The following is a 26,550-nucleotide window of genomic DNA, read 5'->3' on the forward strand; positions in this document are numbered from 1 at the left end:
GGAATGGACGGGACTGCCCTGGGCATCTTCCAGGTAACTGCAGTCATCTTTCTGAGCTGAATCCATCCTCTCCTGGTGTCAGTTTAAAGTATGGGAAGTCTCTGAGCAATTACCAGAAACACACAAAAACAGTTAGTTCATAATTTTTAAAATATCATTTGGACATAAATATATCATTCTGACATTTATATATATATGTAAAAGTTTCATCTAAAGGAAAAGGCAAGTAAGCCACCTTAGAAATGTATGTTAGCCACCTTAGAAATTTATTTTTATTTGTTTTACCACTTGGTTTTTTTAGCTTTATTGACTATTACCAAGTTTCAGTCTGTTTCAAATAATTACTGCAACTGGGACATTAAAAATACAAACCAACATGCCAAAATAATTGTATTCTGAATGTTATGTATAATATTATATATTTTATATTATATAAAGGGTTTTATACATAAAGGTAAGATTTGATTTATGATTATTGAAAATTCAAAAATATGTTTGAACAAAACATTCCTATGCATACATACACAATAACTCAACTGGGATACTCAAAACCGTACATGAGTGTGGTTATTAAAAAATAAAATTACATTCCTACAACAATGGTAGAAATTGAAATCTTTTTATTAATTTGAGACTATTATTACAACATCACACACATATGAATGATGTAACCTAATTCCGTATATTTAAGAATCTTTATGCTTGACACTGAAATATGTCTCTATCCCATGGGAAACTTTTGATTTAAAATTTTTTTATTTTAAGGGATTTTTATAATTCATAATCATTAACATGTCTATCCATGGGCATAATGCAGACCCAATCCCAGCAAATAGAAAAGTCATGCGGGTCAACCATATCACATGTGTATTTCACCATAGTTTTAGAAAAATATCCTATTCAATTGTACAGTGTGGTCATGCTTCATAGTCATGCTTGTCATCAGTGATTACAGATGAGGCACAGAGCTTAGAGGGGAATATATATTGCTGTAGAAAACTAGGTACTAGAGCAGCGGTATCACTGGGTGCTCATGTGGAGAACACCACCCAGACACGCTAAATTAGCTCTTAACCTAGGTGTCAGACTTTCAAAAAGGTTAGTGCACTGATGTGTACTAACTTGCTTGGGTTTTTTTTTTTTTTTTTTTTTTTCTTTTTGCGGTACGCGGGCCTCTCACCGCTGTGGCCTCTCCTGTTGCGGAGCACAGGCTCCGGACGCGCAGGCTCAGGGGCCATGGCTCACGGGCCCAGCCGCTCCGCGGCATGTGGGATCTTCCCGGACCGGGGCATGAACCCGTGTCCCCTGCATCGGCAGTCGGACTCTCAACCACTGCGCCACCAGGGAAACCCCTAACTTGCTTTAATGCTGAAATGTCTAAGTCCAGAATACTTGTCAAGTGAGTTTTAGTACTAACTCACTTTTAAATTTAATGAGAGCTGTGATTTTAAGTAAAGGCAAACATTTTTCTAACTGATCTGAAAAGCCTGAAAAACAATGTCTTTATAACAAAAATGCCTTTCCAATTTGAATTGTGTGGCTATCATGTGCCTTAATCATTTATTAATTTCCAGTACATTACAGAACTTACCCAGTAATTACCTGCTGTAATAACGAACTTTGTTCTAAGTGCTGTTACAGACAAAATTCAAGTCACTTTGAGAATGTAGCATGATTTTTCATCTTTTTGTCGTTTCAGAGATTTCTCCTCAAGGGGAGGAGTGCAAACCCGTAATTACTGGAGAAGAAAAAATAAAATGTATTTCACCTGAAATGAACCCATCAGCTACTGTTGATTCTTCTGTTGAGACAGACAGTCCAAACTTTAGTGAGCCATCTCCACAGACGGCATTGAAACCAGAAGGAAATTTGGATGGTATTGTTTTAATGGGGCAAAATGAGATTGATTTGATTTAATAATACTTTGATATCTTCTTTATAAACAGATCTTCAAAATATGTATATATGTTTGGGTGATTCATCTCAAATTAAGTTCACTCTTTTTTCTAGTAACTGGTCTTTTTTTTTTTTTATCGCCACATAGCAAATCACCCCAAAACTTAGTGTTAAAAGAACAGCCATTTTACTCTGTCTCCTGATTTTGTGTGTTGGGAATTGAGTCAATGCCTGGCTCAGCCATGTGCTTTTCTAATCCATGTGCTCTTGTCTCTGTGATCATCTGGTCTCACGGGTCCGAGAGGGCTTAGCTGGTGTCCTGACAGGTACAGCTCAGAGGCTGGGCCCGGCTCGCCCCTTCCTCTTGATGTGGTCTCCAGGCCTTTCTATGCACTCTTTCCAGCAGGGCGGTCTGACGTCTCACAGGGCTCCCAGATCCCCAGGTGGAAGCCGCTTGTTCTTGTAGAAGCTTTGTCATGGCAGCACCCCACCTTCAGATATGAAATTCTGTCTTACTTATCTAGTGCTACAGAGCAGATTGCTCCCCGAACTCAGTGACTTAAAAGAACTGTTTTGTTTTATCTCACACTTTCATGCATAAGGAATTGGGAAGGTTCTCCTCCTCCTTGTGGCATCAGCTGGCATCGCTCAGTGGTATTGAGCTGTCAGCTGCACCTCCTTGGAGGGTGGGAGATGGTGTCACTCCCACTTGTGGCGTCTCGGCAGCGCTTGGCTGGGCCTGTTCCACTGCGTCCCGCCCCTTAGCTTAGTGTCAGGGCCTTGCCATGTGGTCTTTGCAGGATCATTAAAGTTCTTTCATTGTGGCTTAGGCTTCCAGATTCCAAGGTGAAAGCTGCCAGTTCTCTTCAAGGCTGGACGTGGAACTGGCTTACAAGACTCCAGCTGTACTCAGCTGGTCCAGGCGATCTCACTGCCGGGGCAAACTCAAGGAGAGGGGCAAAAGAGTCCCTTCTAGATGAGAGGAACGCTGGACACCTTGCTTCATGTGTGGTTGTCTTTAATTCACCATAGTAATTTAATAGTTACGTAAATAGTCTTATTCATTAGAATCATAGTTAACATGTACCTTACGCCTTTTCTTAAAAAGAAACAAAGAAAAACCCTGTTAGGCATATAATAGAGGCTGTATAGCCTAGTGCAAGAGTTGGCAAACTTCTTCTACAGAGAGTCACATAGTAAATATTTTCGATTTTATGGGCAGTACATTGACAAATCTAGTTTGTAGAATGAGTCATATTGATAGGGCTTAAGGTGTTAGAGAACAAATACTCATTTAAAAAAAATTTTAAGGATCACCCTCCCCCAATTGCTTACCTCGTATGCATGACCAAATAATCATTTGAGTAAAAGATAAGAACTTTAAAGATTGGTACAATACCAATCATCTTTCTAAACTGGACAACTGATTGAAACTTTTAAAATACAGAAGGAAAGAGTATCTGGATTTTAGGGAAAAAAGCGGTGGTCATGGTGGCTGAAATAAGAACTGGAGAAGAAAAAGAAAAGTTAACAAATGAAGACAGAAACCATTTCTCATTACTATTTACTTCCAGGAACTATCACCCAGTTGAAAAATGAGCTACTGCCAGAAAACAGAGGTAGTACCCTGGTTGTTAATTGTCTGAGAGTCTAGGAAAATAGATTTAGTGCACTCCAATTATGTGTTCAATATCATTGTAAAAGTCCAGGTAATGGGGTGTTTGGTGTTTTTTTTGTTTGTTTTTTTTTTTGATGATTGAACTTTCCCATCAGTAACTAATCAATAATATCTTCTCCCCTTCCATATTTCTAACCACATATAGTGTTGTTCTTTAAACTAGTTTTTATACCTTCAAGAAAGCAATTTACATATTATTGAAATTTTAATGAAGAGAAAATTTTTTATAATAATCAAAATACAGTGTACTGTATTTCTTTGGGGTATTTTTATTGCAGTGAAAATGCACAAGGAAAAGTCTGTTATTTCAGAAACAACTAGAGAGTCAACACAGTGAGATTAAAGATCTATAGATAAAATATTAAATTTTTCATTGTAATTACTATTAATACTTTAGCCTAAAACTAGGTATGATAATTTATAGGAGGTTTATTCCATTTTCTCTACATGGATTTTGCTTTGAGACCTCTTTCTTGTTATGTTTCACCATGCAGAGCCTGATGACTTGGAAGCAGAATTTCTACAGGAGCCAAGTAGAGCAGACGGGGACGGTGGCTTGCAATGCCCTGTACTCGACGTGTGGGTTAGTGAGATTAAAGAAGCCAAGGAGGCTGAGTACGTTACCTCTTTCTTACATTTTAAAACCTGGTTCCTTTCTGTAATATCTTTTAAAGAAATAGTGTAATAACCCAATATTATATTAAATCCTATTATAATACCTTATAAAAATAGTTTAATTTGGGAATAGATATTACATTCATGTGGTTCAGAAATCCGCAAGTGTATAAAGATAAACAGTGAAAAGTCTCTTTCCCACTTCTATCCCCATCCAGCAAATTCCCACTCTCTCCTCTTTCCAGACATGTTTAATAGTAATGAATATTAACATAAACAGAAGCAGAAGCGAATATACAGTCTCCCTCGCTTTTAAATACAGTTGTTAGTATAATGTACACATTTTTTATTTTAGTCAGTAACCTGGGAATTTTTTCATACTAACACACAGAGGGCTTCCTCTTTTTTTGTTATTTCATGGCTATGTAGTAGTCCATTGTATGAATATACTATAACTCTGATTAGTCTCCGACAGTAGTTGATGCTACAAATGATGCTATAGTGGATAACCTAAATAATAAGGGTATTTTGCACGTATATAGGTACAGTCATCCCCCCTTATTCAACAGGGTTTCGTTCTTCATGGTTTCAGTTACCTGCCATCAACCACAGTCCGAAAATATGAAATGGAAAACTCCAGAAATACACATTCATAAGTTTTAAATTGTGTGCTGTTCTGAGTGGTGTGACCTATCCTGCTGTCCCCATGTTTCCTGTGCAGGATGTGAACCATCCCTTCATTCAGCCTGTCCACATGTGTGTGCTACCTGCGTGTCAGTCACTTAGTAGCCGTCTAGGTTATTAGATCTGCTGTCTGGGTGTCCCAGTGCTCGTGTTCATGTGACCATTATTTTGCTTAATAACAGCCCGAAAGCACAAGAGTAGTGATGCTAGCAGTTCGGATGTGCCAAAGAGAAGCCACAGGATGCTTCCTTTAAGTGAGTGAAAGGTGAAAGTTCTCGACCTAACAGAAAGAAAAAAATTGTATACCTGAGGTTGCTAAGGTCTATGTTAAGAATGAAACTTCTATCTGTGAAGTTGTGAAGATGGAAAAGGAAATCTCTGCTAGTTTTGCTGTCGAACCTCCAACTGCAAAAGTTACACCTACAGGGCTTCCCTGGTGGCACAGTGGTTGAGAGTCCGCCTGCCGATGCAGGAGATACGGGTTCGTGCCCCGGTCCGGGAGGATCCCACGTGCCGCGGAGCGGCTGGGCCCGTGAGCCATGGCCGCTGAGCCTGCGCATCCGGAGCCTGTGCTCCGCAACGGGAGAGGCCACAACAGTGAGAGGCCCGCGTACCGGAAAAAAAAAAAAAAAAGTTACACCTACAGGGTGTGATAGGTGCTTAGTTAAGATGAAAAGGAATTAAATTTGTGGGTAAAAGGCATGAACGGAAAACATGATTTGGTTCTGTCCATGTTTCAGGCATCCACTGGGGGTCCTGAACTGTATCCCCCTGTGGGTAAGGAGGGACTACTGTGTATCTGGAGGATAGAGACAAAGAAGTATGATTTTATAAATGCAATTATTATTCTCCCCAGGGATTGTACTAGTTTATGCACTCAGAAAGAATGTATGAAACCTCCTGTTTTCCCCACAGCCTTGCCAAACTTTTATTACCAAAGTTTTTGATTTTTGCCAATCTGATAGGTAAAAAGTAGTATCTCAGTTTGGGGTCTTAGTTTATCTCTTTCTTTTTATTAGTAAAGTTGAGCACATCTTTTCAGATGTTTAAGTCGCATTTGTATTTCCTTTTCTGTGAATTTCCTGTTTACATCTTTGACCCATTTTTAAAATTTGGTTGTTTGGTCTTTGATAAATTGAAGAACTCCTTAAATATGTGCCTTGGTTATTATGTGAATTGTAACTTTTTTCACTGTTGGTCACTTATGTTTTATTTTTTTGCCATGCAGAAGTTTTTTGGTTGTTTGTTTTTACGTTGTCATGTTTACCTGGATTTTGATAATTATTCAGAGAAACTTTGTTTTCTCTAAGGTTTTGAAAGAGTATTTCAGTCTTCTGGTAATTTCATGTAGGCACTTCTTACATTTACCTCTTAGATCTATTTGGAATTTATCCTGGTGTCCATGGACTCGGTTTTTCTTCCAGATGGCTACACAGTTGTCGTAACTCCATTTATTAAAGAGCCCACCTTTCCTGCACAGATTTAAATTGCCACTTTTAATATGTACTGAATTTTCTTAATTATTTGGGTTCATGCTTATACTTTATTTTCCTGTTCCACTGTTCTTTGTTCAGTGTGCTGGTACACACTGTTTTAATTAAAATGTAAAAGATATTTTAAGATCATGTAAGGCTTATTCACTTTCATCGTTCTTCTTGCCTGTATAACTTTTCATCTGAATTTAGAATTTATTAAATTTAGCCCACCTTCCCTCACATAAAAAAAATCAGTTTATATTTTATCGGGACGCTATCATAAATTAATGCAGGGACATGAACATGCTGTGTGTATTCTTCCTGTCCAAGAAGAACAGAATAGGCCTTGTTTTATGATCAGCTTGGGAGTTTTCTTTATCTAGGCTTTGTGCTTTTATGGGTAAGCTTATTCCTAGCTTTATTATCTTTTGTTTGGTGTTGTAAATGGTGCCTATTCCTCTGTGAGATCTTGTAACTAGAAGGTTGTATATATGAAAGCTGTGGATTTCTTTATATTGATTTTGTACCCCACCATCTTATTGGTATCTACTATCGTTCATGATAGATTTTCAGTTGAATCTTTTGTATTTTTCAGATATACAGTCATATCATATGAAAATAATGATGGCTTTATGTCTTTCCAGTTTTTTTGTTTGTTTTTTTGCGGTACGCGGGCCTCTCACTGTTGTGGCCTCTCCCGTTGTGGAGCACAGGCTCCGGACGCGCAGGCTCAGCGGCCGTGGCTCACGAGCCCAGCCGTTCCGCAGCATGTGGGATCTTCCCGGACCGGGGCACGAACCCGTGTCCCCTGCATCGGCAGGCGGACTCCCAACCACTGTGCCACCAGGGAAGCCCTTTCCAGTATTTTTTAACACTCGTTTCTTTCTCTCCAGTTGCATTGCTTAGTACACCTTTTATACAGTGTTAAATATTGGAAGTAGGGCTATCTTTGTCTTGTTCTTAATTTCAGTGAAATGATTCTAATGTTAACCCTCGTTAGGCATGACTATAATTTCTAGCTCAAAGCAGTATTTACTCGTATTTTACTGGCTAAAAAAGTCATGTGTATTTTGTCAAATGACCTTTCGGTATCTATGGATTTTGATAATTATGGAACCATTGGAACCATTCATATGGAACCATTCGTATAATTGTTTTCCTTTATCTATTGGTATAATGAATTATATTAATAGGTTACCTAATATTGAACTATCCTGCATACCTTAGTAAACTCTACTTGGCCATGATGTGCTACTATTTTAATGTACTTCTGTTTGCTAATGCTTCATTTTAGGATTTTTGCATTAGTACTCTGGAGAGTCTTCTGTAGTTCCCTTTCGTCATGGGGAATCACTGTTGTATTTTGGTGTTCTTTTTATCTTCCTTCTTAAAAAGTAATTGGAAGTTCCTTCCTTTGCTGTGCTTGTAACAGGGATTGTCAGATGATTTCTGTAAAGGGCCAGATTGTAAACTTTTTTGGCCGTGTAGACCATATGGTCTGTGATGCAGTTGTTCAATTCTGCCTTTGTTCTGCAAAAGCAGCCATAGGTAACACATAAACAGGTGAGCATGGCTGCTCCAGTGCAACTTTATCTGTGAAAACAGGAGGTGGGCTGGACTTGGACATGGATGCAAAGCTGTACAGGCATGTTTATTGCAGGAGAGTCATAGGAAATCATTTGAAATAGTCTAAATAATCATTAATATGGAAGTAGCTAAAATACTGTTCTCAGTATACTGCATAGTGGGTATGCAGCACTGAAATAAAATGGAGCTCTATGTATTAATATGGAAATATGTCAAAATATTGAATGATTAACAGAATAAAATTATATTGAATAAAAACATTTCCATATATTAGAGTAATGCTATGATAATCCTATTAAAATTATTATATATCCTTAAGTGAATAAACATGTATGTAAATTTAAGGGAAAAGTATGGTAAGATGTACACAAAACTGATAACAGTAAAGGCAACTGGGAATTGAGTGGTTAGGGGACTCCTAAAAGAATCACTTTTTTTAAATTAAGGTAAAATTTATATAACATAAAATTTATCATTTTAATCATTTTAAAGTATGCAATTTGCCACTGTATGGTTCCAGAACATTCTCTCAACCCCAAAGGAAGCCCTGTGCCCATAAGCAGCCACTCCCCATGTTCCCCTCCCTCAGCCCCTGGCACCACTGATCTGCTTCTATCTCTGTGGATTTGCCTATTCTGGATGTGACATTTCCTGTGGAACCGTACAGTGTGTGGCTTTTTGCCTCTGACTTCTTTTACTTATCATACTGTTTGCAAAGCTTATCTGTGTTTTAGGATGTATCAGTTCTTCATTCCTTTTTATAGCTGAATAATATTCCATTATATGAATATACCCTATATGTTTATCCATTGAGCAGTTGACGACATTCAGCAGATGATGGTGGGTCATTTCCAGAGTTGCTTCTGCCTTTTGGTTCTTTTGAATAGTACTGCTATGAACATTGTGTACAATTCTATGTTTGCACACCTGTATTCAGTTCTTTTGAGTATATATATTTAGGAGTGGAATTGCCACAGCATATGGTAATTTTATGTTTCACTTTTTGAGGAACCAAGGAAATTACATTTCAAATGAAGAAATGTATTACTTGTATTATTAAAAATAAAGAAAAACTTTTAGAAATAAAAATAGAAAATTGCTCAAAATTTAAAAGTGAAAAATTATTTAAATTTGAAATGGACTAAAAAGTACTAGCAAAATTAAAACTGCCTTATAAACGAAAACCCCAGTAATAAATTACTGGCAACTTTTGCAATATATTTTTCTAGTTTTTACATTTTTGTTAAAAAATTAATACATCCTTTAGTTCCCAGCATGTATTGAGATAAAAATTGTGAGTCCTTCTTTACATAAATCAGTTCATTCCCTTTAGGGGTTAAAACGTTTTTGTGCATGTTATTCTATTCCTTTTACTGTGCTACCCAGCATTTTTTCAAATCCTAACACCATTTAATATAAATTGGTCTGAAAATTGCTTACTTAATAATATATCTTGACTATCATTCCATATCTGGTTATACAGATGTCTACTTCATTTTTTAAATAGCTGTGTAATATTTCATAGTGTATATCATCATCGTTTTCTATTCTCTGATATTAAGGGGCATTTTGATTGCTTACAGAAGTGGTTCTCAAACATTGCAACATTTTAAAACGACTGTCTCAGCCTTATCCCCCAAAGTTCCTGACTCACAGGACTAGGGTAGGGCCTGAGAATTTTCATTTCACACAGGTCTCCATGTGTTGCTGACATCTAGGGGCTGCACTTTGGGAACCACTGGGATGAGAATGTTGAGCCTGGTTGTTGTGAATGAGTGTGACTGGTGAAGGTTTGAACGCGTGGAACGTAGGATTGTGTTTATGAGAGACAGTGTGTGTATAAGTGAGAAGAGCATTCAGAAGAGGGATCACAGGGCTCTAGTGAACTTGTGTTCCACTCTATTTGTTTCTCCCACTCTTTTGTATTTGAGCGTGTTTTTATTTCTAGTAAACCATGTTTCCTTAACTGGTGTTTCTATTTGTGGCAGGTTGGAAGATAGGATCACCATTCAGCAAAATGAAGTTTCTGAAGATGGAGCCCCAAGGAGCATGGATCACCTTGGTGAAGTTCATGTAGGTGAGCATCACTGTATTGGCCTGATTACTTTCTGGAAGGTCGTTAGCACTAACCTGTTCTATTTGGACTATATATTAATAGAGTGCATGGCTAACCACTAACCTGAATTATCTAAAAAATATAATAGGCATAGAGCACTGGACTCCACATTTTTTTTTTATTATTTTTTTTTGAAGTATAGCCGATTTACAATATTGTGTTAGTTTCAGGTACACAGCATAGTGATTCATTTTTTTAATTTGCAGATTAGATTCCATTATAGGTTATTACAAGATATTGGGTATTGTACCCTGTGCTATATTTGTTGGTTACCTATTTTATGCACAGTAGTGTGTATCTGTTAACCCCATACTCCTAATTTGTCCTTCCCGCTCCCTCTCCCTTTCGGTAAATACAAGTTTGTTTTCTATGTCTGTGAATTTGTTTCTGTTTTGTACATAGCTTCATTTGTATTATTTTTTATATTCCACATATAAGTTACATCGTACCGTATTTGTCTTTCTCTGCCTGACTTATTTCACTAAGCATTATTTTCTCCAGGTCCACGTTGCTGCAAATGGCAGAATTTCATTCTTTTTTGTGGCTGCTGGACTCTGCATTTATAAGCCTGTATTGTTTGGCAGTGTGGGCAGTGTAACTTTTTGGTCAGTTATCTTACTGAACGTTCAAAACAAAAAGAGTTGCTTGCCAAAGCTAAGCCAGTATCTCAGGACATTAAATAAGTGGTCTTCTTATTTCTAATAGTATTAATTAAAATATAAGAAGTACAATTTTTTAATATCTAACCTATAGGAACAAAAATAACCTGGAGCTGTTGAGTGTTTAAACAGTACTTTTTCACATGTCCTTGCATTTGTGTCACATTTTTGAACTTCTGTTATAATGGAAGAATTTAACAAATTAAATCTTTCTGAAAATAAAACATACCCGGTTAAAGATTATTTATAAGGTAATAAAATCACATATATATTTGATTTTGTTTTTCATGGAGTTTTTTGCTATGATTCATGTTAAATAGTATACTTTTTCAGTATCCCTTAGCACATTGAGTACTGTATAGACTTGTCATGTAATCTTTCCTTTATTCCACAGAACCTGGAGTGGATGGTTCTTCACACTCTGAGTGTGATGTAGATGAATCTATGCAACCAGAACGATTTTTCCATAAACGCTTGAAAGCAGCCTCTCAAGTCCAGTCAGTCCTCTGTTCACCAGAAGAATCCTCTCCACTTCGATCTCACTCTGGTTCACCACGAAGAAATAAAAAACAGAATTCCTTGCTGATTGGACTTTCAACTGGTCTGTTTGATGCAAACAACCCAAAGGCAAGTATGCTCCTCAGATGGAAAACGTCCGTTTGATAACATTTCACATTTACTATTTTTCTTTGATAAGCTATAATATTGAGTTTTAATCCCTTAAAAACACAAACACATACACACGAAAACACACTCATCAAAATAAACAGAAACAAGAAAACCCCTCCATCCTCTCTCCAATACTGAAAAGAAATTGCCATTGAGAGCACAGCTAGGACAAAGGCTGCCTCATTGGCTCCATGTGCAGGGTCTCTTCATAGCGTCTACTTTTATTTGAGCAGAACATCCCTCTTACACCCTCTTTTTCTGTCCCCCTTTCCCATTCCCAACCCCAATTCCATTTTTAGTATTAGACTAAGCTTGAGCATTATGTCTTAAAGGGATAGAAGTGCCATGTTGCTTAATTTATGCCTAGAAGGATTAGTAGATGTGTATCTGCACTTTCTGGTAAAAGTTTTCCAGACCTCTTATCTTTCCTCACTCTCTGTTTTAAGAATATGTAACCAATTTTTTTCTTATTAAGAGATTAGAACATTATAGAAAATTTAGAAATGTAAGTAATCACGTATCATTTTGTTATATTACTTTTCATATATGTAATTTTTACACATATGTAACTTTTTAACAAAATAGGATATTATGCATACTCTTTGTAACCTGCTTTTCTATTTAGTACATATTATAAAATTATTACAAATGTTATTTTTACAAAAACAGCATTTTGTCATACTGTCATATATTCTCTCATATCCTTCTGAATGGCAACAAATTCCATTGTTCTGCTATATCATGCTTTCTTTAATCTGTTTTTATTGTTGGGCCTTTAGATTTCAATTTTTGTTGTTGTTATAACCACATTCATCTGTATCTTTGTTCATATCCACAATTATTTCCATAAAATAAATTTCTGTAAGTGTAATTCAAAAGAGTGTATTGTATAATGTCTGATTTTCCTTCAAGAAACATTGTATAGTGCTATAAATAGTATGTGAGAGTTCATACTCTAAATAATACCAACTATTATCACTTACTTAAAAATTGTGTGTTTAATGAATGAGAAATGGTATCAACTCTTTAAAGTTTATATTTCTGTTTTTACCAGTGAGTTGAACATTTTTCATATATTTAACTCTGCATATGAGTGAATTACCTGAATTCTCTTGTCCTTAACTGTTTTTAAAATATTTTTTAAGTGAAAAATGATTTTCAGTTTAATTTTCCAGATGGATATGTTTTTACTTTGTGGAGTATTTTCTTATGATTTTCTTAAATGTAGAGATGGCTAAATTCTCTCACTCATCTGATAGCATTCAGGTTTTCAAAGGTGTAAACGTAGTGTATCCGTATGATTCATGTACTTACTTTTGTCGTGAAGGTGTATAGCTTTCTTTATCTCAAAGCTTTTTAATAACTTACTGCTGTCTATAAAAGTTAATGGACTTTTAACTGAATAATACATTTGATTACTTGATTTCCTTTCATGACCTTAGTTCAGCCTTAGTAGTTCTGTAGAAGTACTTACTCTGGACTTACAGCAAAGCAGATTTCATGTAGAGGGAGGGGACAAGAAAAATCTCTGGAAAATCAAAGCAGTCTATAGCCATTTAAGGCAAGGACAGAAAGCCATGCCTGCCTGTCCCGTAAATTTCTGAGATCGTGAGAGTTCATCACTGTGCCAAAATAGTAAATAATCAGTGTTCATAATGGTGGCTTTGAATCATGAAGAAAAGGTGAAAACTATTTATAAGCGTTTATATAATCCGTTTACTAAAATGGGATAATTTAACCTCCTACAGAGATTTTTGTTAAAAGTTTTTTTTTTTTTAATGTTAAGTCATACTACTTTTGTCCTTTTTTTTATTAAAGGAAATCCTTCTTGAGCTTTGGATCCTAACCTCCCTCACCTTCTTAAAGAAGTCACTCCTTTACTTTTGCCCTCCAGCTTACGTCATGAATGTCTTTCTCTGTGATGGGTTATTCCCACAGGACACCTGCTCTAACAGGTCCCATCATAAATGGCAAACTTCCTGTAAGCACACGTCCTCCCCTGCTCCCACTGCACTTTTCTTTGTTGTATTTTTGCAGTGTCCCCGCCACTCACTTCCCAGTACATTCCAGTGTGGTTGTCAGCCCACTTCTCCACTGAAGCTTCTCTTGCCAAAATCACCAATTACCAGTACATTATCAAGTTCCCTGTACCTTTTTCTCTCACCTTTCTTGACTTTTCTTTCAACAGAGTTGATATACACCTTCTTTTATAATCATTTTATCTGTAGGCATCCTGCGTATCATACTTTCCTGGTTTTCCTCTGCATTCATTGTCACTCTCCGGTTTCCTTTGCTGCAGCCACTTCTACTAACAGATCTCCTTAAAAGAGTATAGATTCTTCTGTCGTTGGGTGAATTGTTCTGTAAATGTCAAGAATTAAGTCCAGTGGTGTTGTTCATGTTTTCCTTATCTTGACTGATTTTTTTGGTCTACATTAACTATTAGTTGCTGAGAAAAGAAGATTGAAAATTTTAACTATACTTGCATAACTATCTATTTCTCCTTTCAGTTCTGTCAACTTTTGCTCCGTGTATTTTGAAGCTCTGTTACTGACTGAATAAGAATTTAGTATTGTTCTGTCTTTTGGGTGAATTGATACATTTATTGTTCTGAAGTGTCACTCTGCAATAGTGTTGTTCAAGTCTTCTGTATCCTTTTTCTTTTCTTTCTACTTGTTTATCAATGACTGGGAAAGCACTGTTGACATTTCTAGTCAATTGAATGTAAATAATATTTATGTCTTCTTTATAAATTGACCCCTTTATCATTATGAAATGACTCACTTTATCCCTGATCCTATCACCTTGTTCTGAAATCTACTTTGCCTGGTTTTAACATAGCCATTCTAGCTTTTTTATGCTTAGTGTTTATATGGTATATATTTTTACATCCTTTACTTTTTTTTTAAATTAATTTATTTGCTTTTGGCTGCATTGGGTCTTCGTTGCTACACACGGGCTTTCTCTAGTTGCAGTGAGTGGGGGCTACTCTCCGTCGTGGTGTGCGGGCTTCTCATTGCAGTGGCTTCTCTTGTTAAAGAAATCATACTTATTTCGTATAGACTTCTTGTAGTTGTCATATAGTTGAGTCTTGCTTTTTAACACTCTGACAGTCTTTTAATTAAAGTGGTTAGACCATTTATATTTAGTGTAATTTTCAATATATTATCATTATGATTGAGTTTAAACTTATCATTTTGCTCTTTGTTTTCTATTTGTCTCATTACTTCTTTCATTCCTTTTTTACTTTTATTCTCCCTTTTGGATTGAGTATTTTTAGTATTTTATTTAATCTCTACTATTTGCTTATAAAGTAGACTTTAAAAAATATTTAATGGTCATTCTCAGTTTTCAGTATAAATCTTTAGTTTATCCTGGTCTGCCTTCAAATATTGTACTGTGTCATGAATAGCATCAGAGCCTTACAACAGTACATTTCCATTCCCCTACTCTTGCCTATCCTTTGTGGAATTGTTGCCATGTGTTTTATTTCTGCATGTATTATAAATTCCACAATACATTTCTATTGTTTTTGCTTTCAACATGCAATTATCTTTCACAGAAAGTAAAAATTGAGAAAGCAAGTCTTTTATATTTACATATTAACCGTTTCTAACATTCTTCATCCCTTTGTGTAGAATTCGAATTTTTATCTGGTATTATTTTTCTACCACTTTAAGAACTTCTCTAACAGTTCTTGTGTCCCTGTTGGTGATGATTTTCTTTTAGCTTTTGTTTATTTAAAAACATTTTAATTTCACTTTCACTTTGAAAGGGTATTTCTACTAGATCTAGACTTACATTGTCTTCTGGGCTGCACTGTTTCTGACAAGAAACACCATAAATAATACAGTGGCAGCTTTCATAACGCAGTTGTAACAGAGTGACTTAACAAAATTGAGAGTATAACACATAAATGAAGATTATTGAAGGTAAATTTGTAATAGGTCAGGATGAAATAGTGTAAAGATGAGACCTTCTAGTGATCTCATGTGGGGAGTAGAGTGGAAGACTGATCTCTATGAAAACTGGAGAGTTTATTTTCTTGTTATAGCAAATGCAGAGTGGGGGAAAGTAAATATTAATGTACAATTCACAAATAACACAAGCGCCTTAAATGTCTTCTTTTGATTTGCTAAAATATCAATTCTTAGAAAATGTCCGTAATTTTTGCCTTTGGTAAGTGTTCATAATTTTTTAATGTTTTAAGTCCATTTTTAACCTTGTTTATGGGTTGAAGTGAGCAAGTATTTGTACAAGCTATTTTGAGGGTGTAGTGTTACCGTTGAATTGCAGTCAGCAGAAGCTAAACAAATGTGCTCATCATAAACTATTTTATAGTACAGCCAGAGGATTACTAACACATAATTTTATATTAAAAATACTACAGATGAGAAACTGAGTTGATGGAATTAAGTAGAATTTCATGTGAAGTTCTATTAGTGCAACTACTACTAATTCATTCATTCTTTACGTGGTTGTCTTCATTCTTGAGAAAAAATAGAACCAACAGTGAGAGATCTGAAGGAACTGCATTTTTAAAAATGTTTTAAGGTTTTCTAAAACATTGGTTTCCTGTTTGATTTGTAATGGTACCAAATGCTAGCTGCATAAATAATCATACTACAAAAAATTTTGGAAAAAAATGAGTCTGACTGTAAATGAAGTAAGATCTCAGGCAACATTTTCTGGATTAATTATTTTCAGGAGGATTTCTTTCTATTAATGTCAGAAATATGGAATATTATTTAAACAATATGAAAGAAATCTAGTAGACTCAGAATTACAGAACTGGAAGTGTTCTTATATAAAATTCTTCTTATGAAGATGAATATCCTGTCTAAAACTTTAGCAGTCTGTCAGGGAAGACTGTGAACATTAGGATTTTAAATATAGGACCTTTAGGAACTGTTGGATTGATGGGTGTGTAAACCCATTCCCAGAGGTACAGACCACTTGAAATTTCTTTCTAACCCTATTATTTTATGTTAGGTGATAAAATTTATTTTAATTAATGACAGGAATAAACTAGAATTGAGATGATTTTACCAGGGCTAAAATTTATCTCAGCCTAAAAAATATTGCATCCTTTTGTGTAGTCCCCTTGTATTTAGGTATATAATGCGTATATGCTATTTATTTTTATCGATTAGCATGTATCTGGGTAAACTGTTAGTGGCTGCATATTTTGCGTACCCCGGGTTTATAATATATGTGGCTCAAACCATTAAAATAACAAACAGGTCAAGCGTAAATTCTGCTGACAGTACCATTGTCAAGTGCTTTAACCAGGCAGTGTATCTGCGCCATCTTGTAGCGCATCACCATTTCTTTTCTCTTGAGTGCTATGATATGTAAATTACGTTCAAATAATAGAAGTCTATTCCTTTTTATTCTCACTAACAGATTGTACCAATAAAATTGGCCAAGTATATACATTTTCATTAACGTGCCAAACATTGTGTGTTCTGCACAGTCTCCCATCTGGTGCTGGGCTCCTATCAGGGCCTTAGGAGTCACGTTTCAGATCTTACCGACCCCTTTAGGGTTGACCAGCCCTGAGACTGACTTCTGTAGATGTGTGTGCCTTAGCCCTGTCTGTCCGTCACGTTCCCACTGTGGAAAGGGTGCTGGACAGAGGCTGTTCCTGTTATCCTGGTCTTATCCAACGCGGTTCATGTTTCAGGCACCTCCGCCGTGTTGTGCTGTCTCATCTCGGTGTGCTCGGCTCTTCTTCACCCTGCTGCTCCAGGTGCTGTCAGCGTGAACTTGGAGGTGCCTATCCTCCCAGCCGTCCTTTCTGGTGGGAAAGGCGCTCGCTGCTCGCAGTCGGCTGCTTGCAGTCCGCTGCTCAGGGAGGCCCCAGTGGGCTCTTCTTTGCACTAACTGGACGCCCTGCCATAAGCTGTTGGCCACCTAGCATCTGTTAGGGCAAAGGGACACTAAGGGCCACCAGTTGTGTGGGGTGCTGCTTAGCCAAGCTTGGGCAAAAATACCCGGAGCGCGTTGGATGTCGAGAAGTGAGAGGAAGACTCAGGAGGGGTGCTGTGGCCGAGGGGTGGCAGGGCCTGACCCAGCTCCAGCTCCAGCTCCCTCCATGTGCACACCCCAGATAAACACCCTCCCTACCTTTTAAAGTCCACTTCACATTGAAACCCAAGCAGAACTCGCAACTTACTTTCATCACTGAAAAAATAAGAGCTGAAGTTCAAGACAAGTAGGTTCTCAGCTTAGGCAAGTCGCCCCTGAAGCGTCTAGCTTTAAATGGATGATCGATGTGTATATATAAATAAGCTTACTTTCATCACTGAAAAAATACGAGCTGAAGTTCAAGACAAGCTTAGGCAAGTCGCCCCTGAAGCGTCTAGCTTTAAATGGATGATCGATGTGTATATATAAATAACAAAATTATTATTAGCTCCAATTTTCTAATTTTTTCTCTCGTTTTTTCTCACTTTCTCACTCCTAATAAGATATCGGTTGCCTTTTTATAGATGTTGAGGACATGTTCACTTCCAGACCTCTCAAAGCTGTTCAGAACACTGATGGATGTCCCCATTGTCGGAGATGGACGTCAGGACAATCTTGAAATGGATGAAATGGAAGATGAGCATGTTAAGGAAGGACCTTCCGACTCTGAGGACATGTGAGCATGATGACATTCGTAGATACCGACACTAACAGGGTTTCTGAATTTACACATGTTCTAGAGATGGAGCCTTACCCACAGTTTTCAGACATGATCTGTAGCTGACCTTGCACTACTCCTTTAACTTTTTACAATGTATTTTAAAGTACAGTCAAGGAAACTTTGATATGTGTGTCTGCCTCTAAACACTGTAACTTAATGTCACTTGAGGAATGTAAGGACAGGGTCACCATGTGTTCTCTGTCTTACTGGCTGGTGCGTAATTGAGTGAACCTCAGCAAGATAATGACTGTTTGGTAGCTTGATGCCACATGGTACAGGGATTGCAGTGGGGAACTGAAGGACTCACTACTCTACTCTTCCCCAGGAAGATGCCACAAAGCTCCCCATCTGTCTCCTGCCACCTGTGATTTTAAAACCATGGCAGTGGGGAGTTAGCAGGTGGAATAGTGTGTGTGTGTGTGTGTATGTGTGCACACATGCTCACATGTGAGTTCTGCACTTAACTGCCTTCACAAAATTCCCTCCTTATTAGTGCCTGAGGAATCTAGAATCCCAGAGGAAAATTTAACAACACTCCTGAAAGAGCTGGGAACTGGCAGCTCCTTAGACAGTAATACCCCTTCACCTTCCTTGATATCAGTCAGCCTTCTCAGCCCATCCGACAAATGTTACAGCGTTTTGGGGGAAATAAAACCAGAGTGTTCAAGAAGTGTATTCAAGTCACCGGGAAAATAGGTTGCAAAATGCTATAATTTTTATGATTTATTTTTTGATTTGTTTGAATTTAAGTTTCTCCTTTTTACTTCTGCCTTTCAGTAGAAACAATGTGTGTTTTGATCTAATTGAAAGCATGATATCAGTCTCATGATTTTTCTCCCTCTAATTCTTGAGCCGGGCACTGCATCCGGTGCATTTTATTTTCTGTTTTTGTTTTTCTTAAGGCTTGGCCTTTCTTTTTAAATTTCTAGCCAAAGTTTATCTTTCAAAGGTTGACTTTTGAATTCTCTGGCTGTCCAGTGGTTAGGACTCCATGCTGTCACTGCCAAGGGCCCGGGTTCAACCCCTGGTCGGGGAACTAAGATCCCACAAGCCACGCAGTGTGGCCAAAAAAATAAATAAAGGTTGACTTTTTTTTTTCCCCCATAGAGTTCTGTAGATTTTTGCTGGTGCCCCCAAAATTTGGAGGAAAAGTTACCTTTTTATCCTGCTTCTTCTGCTTGGCTGTGGTCATTAAGCACTTTACGTTGTATTTTTATTAAGCCTGTTGGATAACCGGACAACATTTCAGCACCTCTGTGGTTGACAAAATCCTTGGTAACAGTTTTTTCCTCAGAGTTTTTATAAGTCATCAGTTTTTATGAGTGAATATAGCTTATTTGTGGCTTATATTCTTTTAATTACTAGTTGATGACAGAATTTTATTTTAAAATTTAAGTTAGAAGGTTTTAATGTTATTTTTAAATTTTGAAAAGTAAGTTTTTTTTCAAGTAAGTTACTCCATATGCATATAGGGAGATTTCACTTGACATTTTTCTTTGGAAAATATGCATGTTTTTGATCCAAACTTTATTTATGGTCATATAATAAAACCTACTAAAAAGAAAATTCAGGACCAGGTTTTAAAGTACCTGAGTCAATTTTCTGAGTGCTCATTTCATAAAAAATGTTAATCCTCTTACACTTTTCTTACACTGGCATAGTTAGCAGCCCACTTGCTTTAATACCATCTGTGGTGGAAACTAATTCCTCTACAGGAAGATTTTACCAACGGGTTAATGCCTAGTCACATAGCAATGGTACCTAGCAGATGTGCGTGGTATGTAAGTCTGGTAATTAAATATTAAGCTAAATGCTCCTAGAAGGATGATCCAAAAGATTAGACACTGTCCTTCTCATTCTAATTAGATGATGTTTGCTTTTCTTTAAGTGCTGCAAAGTCAAAGTGTAGGAGTTTGTACACATATGTACAAAATAAAGATATTTCTACATTAAAAATTATTTTTCTGTTAATGAAAATTTTGTATGAGGTCTCACATAATAATATTTATGTTTTAGTTCTTCAGTAAGTATTTGTTTATTCAATTAGAGTCTAAACTTTAAGAAAGGGCTTCATCAGCCTTGTGTTCTGCTTAATACTGCTTTTCCACTATTGAAATCCTCACCGTGGGTCCCTAATCTTTCAGAGGACTTTACGTATCTAAAACTCGAATTAACCATTAGTCTACAAGTTCTTCCATTTGCGTGCCAGGGAGAAAGAAGCAGCTCCCCGGGGGAATGGAGCTGCTGAGTGTGCTTCTTGGGTCTTGTAGACGTGGTCAGAAGGCCTAAATCTCAGTCTCGTTTTTGTCATTTATTGACCACGTGGCCTTGACAAGTCACTTGAGCACCTTGATGCATAGTTCCCGTGTTTCTAAAGTGAGTTTTGTATGGATAAAATTTAAATAGTAGGATAAGCAGCTTTAATAACTAAGGTGTTATATGAATGTAAGATATTACTTGCATAAATCAGTTCATTTCAGCATCTGTAATTGCACAAAAGTAGAATTAATACTCTGGGCAGTGCCTGGAGGGTAAGACCCCCGCAGTGAGGCTAGTGCCCGGCTGTCACACATCCACACCAAGATTTTGCTGAACCTTCAAAACTACATGAAAGAAAAATATTTAGTCTGGCTCTTCAATATTGAAGCATTCTTTCAAAACGTAAGGAATTAATAACGTTGATAGTTACATGATTCTCTCTGACAAATCAGGACCATTTTATACAAGTCATCTTCGGGCGTACGTATTCCAGAAGATATGTCGTGTGCTTTACTTATCAGTTGTGTGAATCCTCATTTCCTTTGTTAAAAACTATGTGTTTTTTCAGATTTCTTTTTACCCACAACGAGTACTTTTAAGTAGAAAGGAGTGCATGTATATGGAGTTGAAGTAAAATTTCAGAAAGGTAAAGTTTTGGTAACGTTCCATTTAATTTTTAATTCTCAGTGTGTTTGAAGAGGCTGACACAGACTTACAAGAGCTTCAGGCCTCCATGGAGCAGCTGCTGCGGGAGCAGCCTGGGGAGGACTACAGCGAGGAGGAGGGGTTGGGCCTGAAGACCAGCGACGCGGAGCAGGCCGCCAACGGCACGGACGCGGGCGATGAGGACGACAGCCCTAGCAGCGAGAGCGCTCTCAACGAGGAGTGGCACTCGGGTGCGTGGTGGCCCACACTGCAAGCAGCGTGTCTCTTTCTGGCCTCCAACAGAAGCCCCTTCCAGCCTGCAGTGAGGCTGAAGCCTGTTCTGCGTCGCTGACTTGCGTTCACTCTCTCTTCTCACACAGTCTGCATACATAGTTGTCCCATTTCTTTTCCACTAAAGTATGGAAATGCTTTTTGAAGCATTTTTATCCTGTTATCCTCCACTTCTTGACTTATTTTCCTAGTAATAAGGATAGTAACTTAGTTTTCTTAGCCTTTATGTTTTACAAAGGGCTTCCCCATACAGTGCTTAACCAGCAGGGTTAAACTGAAAGAGTTTTTAAAACCTTGACACTTTTTTTTTTGGTTTGGAAACAGCTCTTTGTTCATACCATTGACCCTAAGGTGCATAGAAAATTTGTGTATTTAAATAATGATTTATTTGAGAAGAAGAGGTAATGTGAAAAAGAATGATTCTGCATTCATTTTTCTTTTACTAGAATTTTTCAAATTACCTTGGACATGTACATGACATAAAACATATAAAGGATTTATAATACTTCTTAAGTGCCTTCCAAGTTTTATGATATACATCTTAGGTCATCTATATGCTCGTTCATGTTTTGCCCTATGTTTAATATCAAGTTTTTAAAAATAGAGTTGGTTGCCTCAGTGCAGAACATATGGGTATGCTTTTTCCTTTTTTTTTTTTTTTTTTTTTTTTTTTAGCTAAATTCAGTGACATCTCTTGGAATAGTTTTTATTCTAACCTGACTCACTGTTTATGTCTATAAAAGAAAAGATTTCTAAAGTAACATTCCTGTTAAGACAAATTTATATATACATACATTGATTACCTACATAAATGACAAGTATTATAATGACAGAAACTTTATATTGAATGTACAAGTAGTCTACCAGTGACAGTATTCATGTGTCACAGGATTTTAATCAGTTACGGTAAGAATTATTTTATTCAGTCTTTTACATCATAAAATGTCTTCTTTTTTATTTATGTTTTTTAGATAACAGTGATGGTGAGATAACTAGTGAATGTGAATACGACAGTGTCTTTAATCATTTAGAGGAACTAAGGCTTCACCTAGAGCAGGAAATAGGCTTCGAAAAGTTCTTTGAGGTTTACGAGAAAATAAAAGTGAGTAAAATGTCACTTAAAGCATTTAATTTTGAAATATGCTCTGTTTGAATTACTAGTGAAATGTCAATGATTTTTATTGGTCAGTAGACCCATTATAAATAATAAACAAAGTCTTCAATTAGAGGAGGTTAACATTCAAATATTAATGTATATTTGGAAATTTGGTATAGGCTGTTCATGAAGATGAAGATGAAAATATTGAGATTTGTTCAACAGTAGTTCAGAATCTTTTGGGAAATGAACATCAGCATCTTTATTCCAAGATTCTTCATTTAGTTATGGCAGATGGCGCCTATCAAGAAGGTAAGATTTCCTCACATCCTTATATTTTAAATAAATGTGAAAAAAATAAAATGACAAATGTAAATTGATGACGTTATATCACATGCATTTTGGTGAAATCTATATTGGAATTATATGTAGTACTTTGAAGCAATTAACTGTGTCCTTTTTGACTGTTTCTGGCATAAGCTTTTATTGGCTTAAGTTTTTTAAGTCAATATTTTAATTTAATTTGCAAGTAACATTTTGAATGAGATTTTTAAAAAGCCTCCTTATTGGACAGCTCTAGAAATTAGAATACTTTTTTATTAAGGAGGCAGAATTAAATTTTTAGACACATACGTAAGGTTTCTCCTAACTAGAACCAAATGTACTCTCTTCTGTTGAAAGTAAGTAGAGTTCATCTACAGTGATTTGAGGGTAAACCATTTTTATATTTGGAAAATATTTACCAATAGAATCACTCAGAATGTGTTAGGACTTTATTAAAAGTTATTAAAGTTAAAAATGTTTTTCCCCTTAAATTGGTCAAGAGCACTAAGCATGGAACCTAGAGACCGGAGTTACATTCCCGACTCTGACTAGCTGGTCATGACACAAGGTGATTTATTTTGTCTCGAGTTTGTTTCCTTTGCTATCAGATGGAGCATTACCTCCAACCTCATGCACTGTGGTGGATTTTCAGAGTGTTTATGGAGCCCCCGTGGTCCTGGCACTTCATTTCTGTGGCCACTGAAGGGCATGGTCTGTGCTTCCATGTTGTGTACAGTTTCCTTGGGAGATAAGACAGATAGATAGGAAAGAACGTGTAAAACTATACATAGAAGTGCTCATTCTGAAATGTTTTCAGTGCAGTAGGAATTAGAGAAGGGAGATCAAACTGGGAAAAATGGAAAGAAACGTAGAAGGCGTGACTTGTAGGAAAAGAACAAACCAGCGATTCATGTGTGTTAGGCTTAGACTGACTGTATTAGGAGCTTCCTGTTGAGAATTAGTCTTTGTGATTGACCCTGTGAAATGTGTAAGAAACTGGAGGAAACTAGTGAAGGTTTCTGAAGTGAAAGGACTGACATAGTGGAAGAGGCAGCGGGAGCACCTGATGGAAACGGTAGAGGCAGTTGGCGTGAGTTGGTGAGGACCCGGACTTCGTGTTCAGAGGGGTGTTCAGTTCAGGTATTTCAGAACCAGGGTTTTATTAAAATATTTGACATTTAGACTCATGAAAAATTAAGTCTGCTAAAATCATAGCTCAAGAATGCTTTTTATTTTGGGAGAAACTTTATGGTTATGTAGACTTATTTACATTAACTGTAAGCTCAGCAAAAACTGTTTCTTGAGTTGCTTTAATGGAAGTAAAATTCTTGATAAAATTCTAATAGTTATCGTTAAATTGAAACTAGAAAATCTTCAGGTAGAGTAAGTACTCTTTTTTTAAAATTTTATTTATTTATTTACTTTTGGCTGCGTTGGGTCTGTTGCTGTGCGTGGGCTTTCTCTACTTGCGGCAAGCAGGGGCCGCTCTTCGTTGCGGTGGCTTCTCTTGTTGCGGAGCACAGGCTCTAGGCGTGCAGGCCTCAGTAGTTGTGGCACACGGGCTCAGTAGTTGTGGCTCGCAGGCTCTAGAGTGCAGGCTTAGTTGCTCCGCGGCATATGGGATCTTCCTGGACCAGAGCTCGAACCCGTGTCCCCTGCACTGGCAGGCGGATTCTTAACCACTGTGCCGCCAGGGAAGCCCAGTAAGTACTCTTATAGCTTCAGACCCCACTGCATTTTCATTACTTTTCTTCTTAAGCTAATAGAATAACTGCCAAGGAGTAGTTCAGGCCATTAGCAGCAAGGAACAGACTGAATGTAAACCAGTCCTTTTTATAAGCCAGCAGGTAGTGCTGCCTGTGTGCTTCACTATGTGGTAGTTCAGGTTATCAGAAATGGCACAAACAGAATCACGTTTTATGCTTACGGTGGTTGCTATGAAACCTATCAGTAGAAATTTAAGGGAGCTCTTCTTTATTAAAAAAAATGTCAAAGGACAATAAAATAATTCCACTTTGGGGAAAAAATATAAGAACGTACTTATCCAAATAAACGTTTAGTGTCTTCAAAGCAGAGATACAGACTTATTCTAATGAAGGTATTCCATTACACAAAATATCTTGAAACTTCTCTTTCAGAAATTCCCTGACAGCTTAGATACCAGATTCTTTTGACTGTCTTTCTTGATACAAGTCTATTCTGAGAGCATTTAATTTTTTTTGGAAAAAGCTTAAAGTTACTTGCAACCAAGTTTAGTGAATGAAGTGGGTAATCAAGATAAATGATATGTGATCTTTTTCAGTAACTTACCATGCAGTAATGAGCCTAATTTGTATAATTAGTTTGTAAACTGATTTGGAATATTTTGAACAAGAATTCATTTCTAGGGCTTCCCTGGTGGCACAGTGGTTGAGAGTCCGCCTGCCGATGCAGGGAACACAGGTTCGTGCCCCGGTCCGGGAGGATCCCACATGCCGCGGAGCGGCTGGGCCCGTGAGCCACGGCCACTGAGCCTGCGCGTCTGGAGCCTGTGCTCCGCAACGGGAGAGGCCACAGCAGTGAGAGGCCCGCATACTGCAAAAAAAAAGCATTTCTAAAAATATTTGTCAAAAATTAATACTATTACTTTAAAGGTATGATTTGTAGACTAAAGTCAAGGATTTAAAGTGTTGATGCGTAATTTTGGCAGTATAAATTTTCATAAGATTTATTTATATTCCATCTCGTTCCCCCAAAAAAGGTTTAACTACATGATATATAGTGCAATGTATATATATGTGTGTGTGTGTGTGTGTGTGTTTATACACACATAAACACAGAACAAACTGAAATTAAGTTAAAAACAAGCGTTTGGGAAAGTCAACATATCAGGCAAATGAGTGCAAGCAATATAATATTAAGCCAAGCTGAAGTAGGAACAGAAAGTTCGTGGTCAAAGTGTCTCTACAATTTGGGAAGGTAATTCACAAATGTGGTGCTGAGATTTGTAGCAAAGCAGGAAACCTAACTAATAACCTGAGACGAAATATGTCCGTTACTCAGAGGACAGCTCTTTTTGGTATTGAAACAAAGGAAAAATGTCCAGTGATTCTTCTAAAAAGGAGACTATGATACAGCGTTCCTCAAACTCGGGTAGCATGTAGAGTCCTCTAAAGGGGAAAATACTTTTTCAGACTCCAAGAATCTAAGTCCATAGACCTCAGTGAAAAACTGAAGTCTTAGTGTTTGCAAATGTCTGTCAGTTGTGTTTATTACTGTAAAACATGGGGTTTTTTAATATATATATAAAATATTTTTATCAAAATGAATATATAAAATATAAACATTATCTGGAACTTGTATATTCCTGATTTAATTGAAATCTTGGACACCATTTTATAAAACAGCCCTGTTATGGCCTGAAAACATTCTCAGTAACTTTTACAATATTTGGATTTCATAGGACCCTTTCTCATAATATGGCACGTGGAAGTTAATGGCATGAGGCCAGAAAAATGATTGTATTTGAGTGAATCTGTGGAGAGTATCAGACTAGTTCTGTTCATACTCAGACTGCATCCTTCAGGCAGTTCTCACAAGTATCGTTTCAAGATGCTTTCCATGAGTAGTCAGCAACAGTGTGCTTGGGAGTTAGCGTTGCTTGACAGGTATTTGGAAAACTTGCCCCTTGCTTGGAGAAAAAGCACAGTCAGCTGAGCCATGAGGTAGAATTGACACCGTCCTGTGACAGCTGAGTGGTTTCAGAAGGACATATTGCCTACACAGAAGGCCATTCCCCTGCAAAACACCACCAATCATGCCGGCTAATGCACTCCTCAAGAAGCAGTACCAGGTTTACTCTACCACACAAATGAAAGGGCACGAG

The 26,550-nt window shown here is 37.1% G+C and overlaps 1 protein-coding gene across 3 annotated transcripts in view; it reads left to right on the forward strand.

Moving 5' to 3' along the window:
• NEK1 (NIMA related kinase 1) overlaps positions 1–26,550 on the forward strand; it is a 207,218-nt gene that overhangs the window by 167,950 nt on the left and 12,718 nt on the right. For all 3 annotated transcript variants that reach the window (XM_024750527.1, XM_024750529.1, XM_024750528.1), the window contains 8 exons: positions 1,700–1,876; positions 4,069–4,189; positions 9,924–10,012; positions 11,105–11,337; positions 17,874–18,025; positions 21,017–21,225; positions 22,237–22,367; positions 22,541–22,673. In XM_024750527.1, coding sequence (XP_024606295.1) covers positions 1,700–1,876; positions 4,069–4,189; positions 9,924–10,012; positions 11,105–11,337; positions 17,874–18,025; positions 21,017–21,225; positions 22,237–22,367; positions 22,541–22,673 — 1,245 coding nt within the window. The remainder of the gene's footprint in view (positions 1–1,699; positions 1,877–4,068; positions 4,190–9,923; positions 10,013–11,104; positions 11,338–17,873; positions 18,026–21,016; positions 21,226–22,236; positions 22,368–22,540; positions 22,674–26,550) is intronic.

The sequence above is a fragment of the Neophocaena asiaeorientalis genome, unplaced genomic scaffold (assembly GCF_003031525.2).
Source record: "Neophocaena asiaeorientalis asiaeorientalis breed wild unplaced genomic scaffold, Neophocaena_asiaeorientalis_V1.1 scaffold180, whole genome shotgun sequence".
Lineage (NCBI taxonomy): Eukaryota > Metazoa > Chordata > Mammalia > Artiodactyla > Phocoenidae > Neophocaena > Neophocaena asiaeorientalis.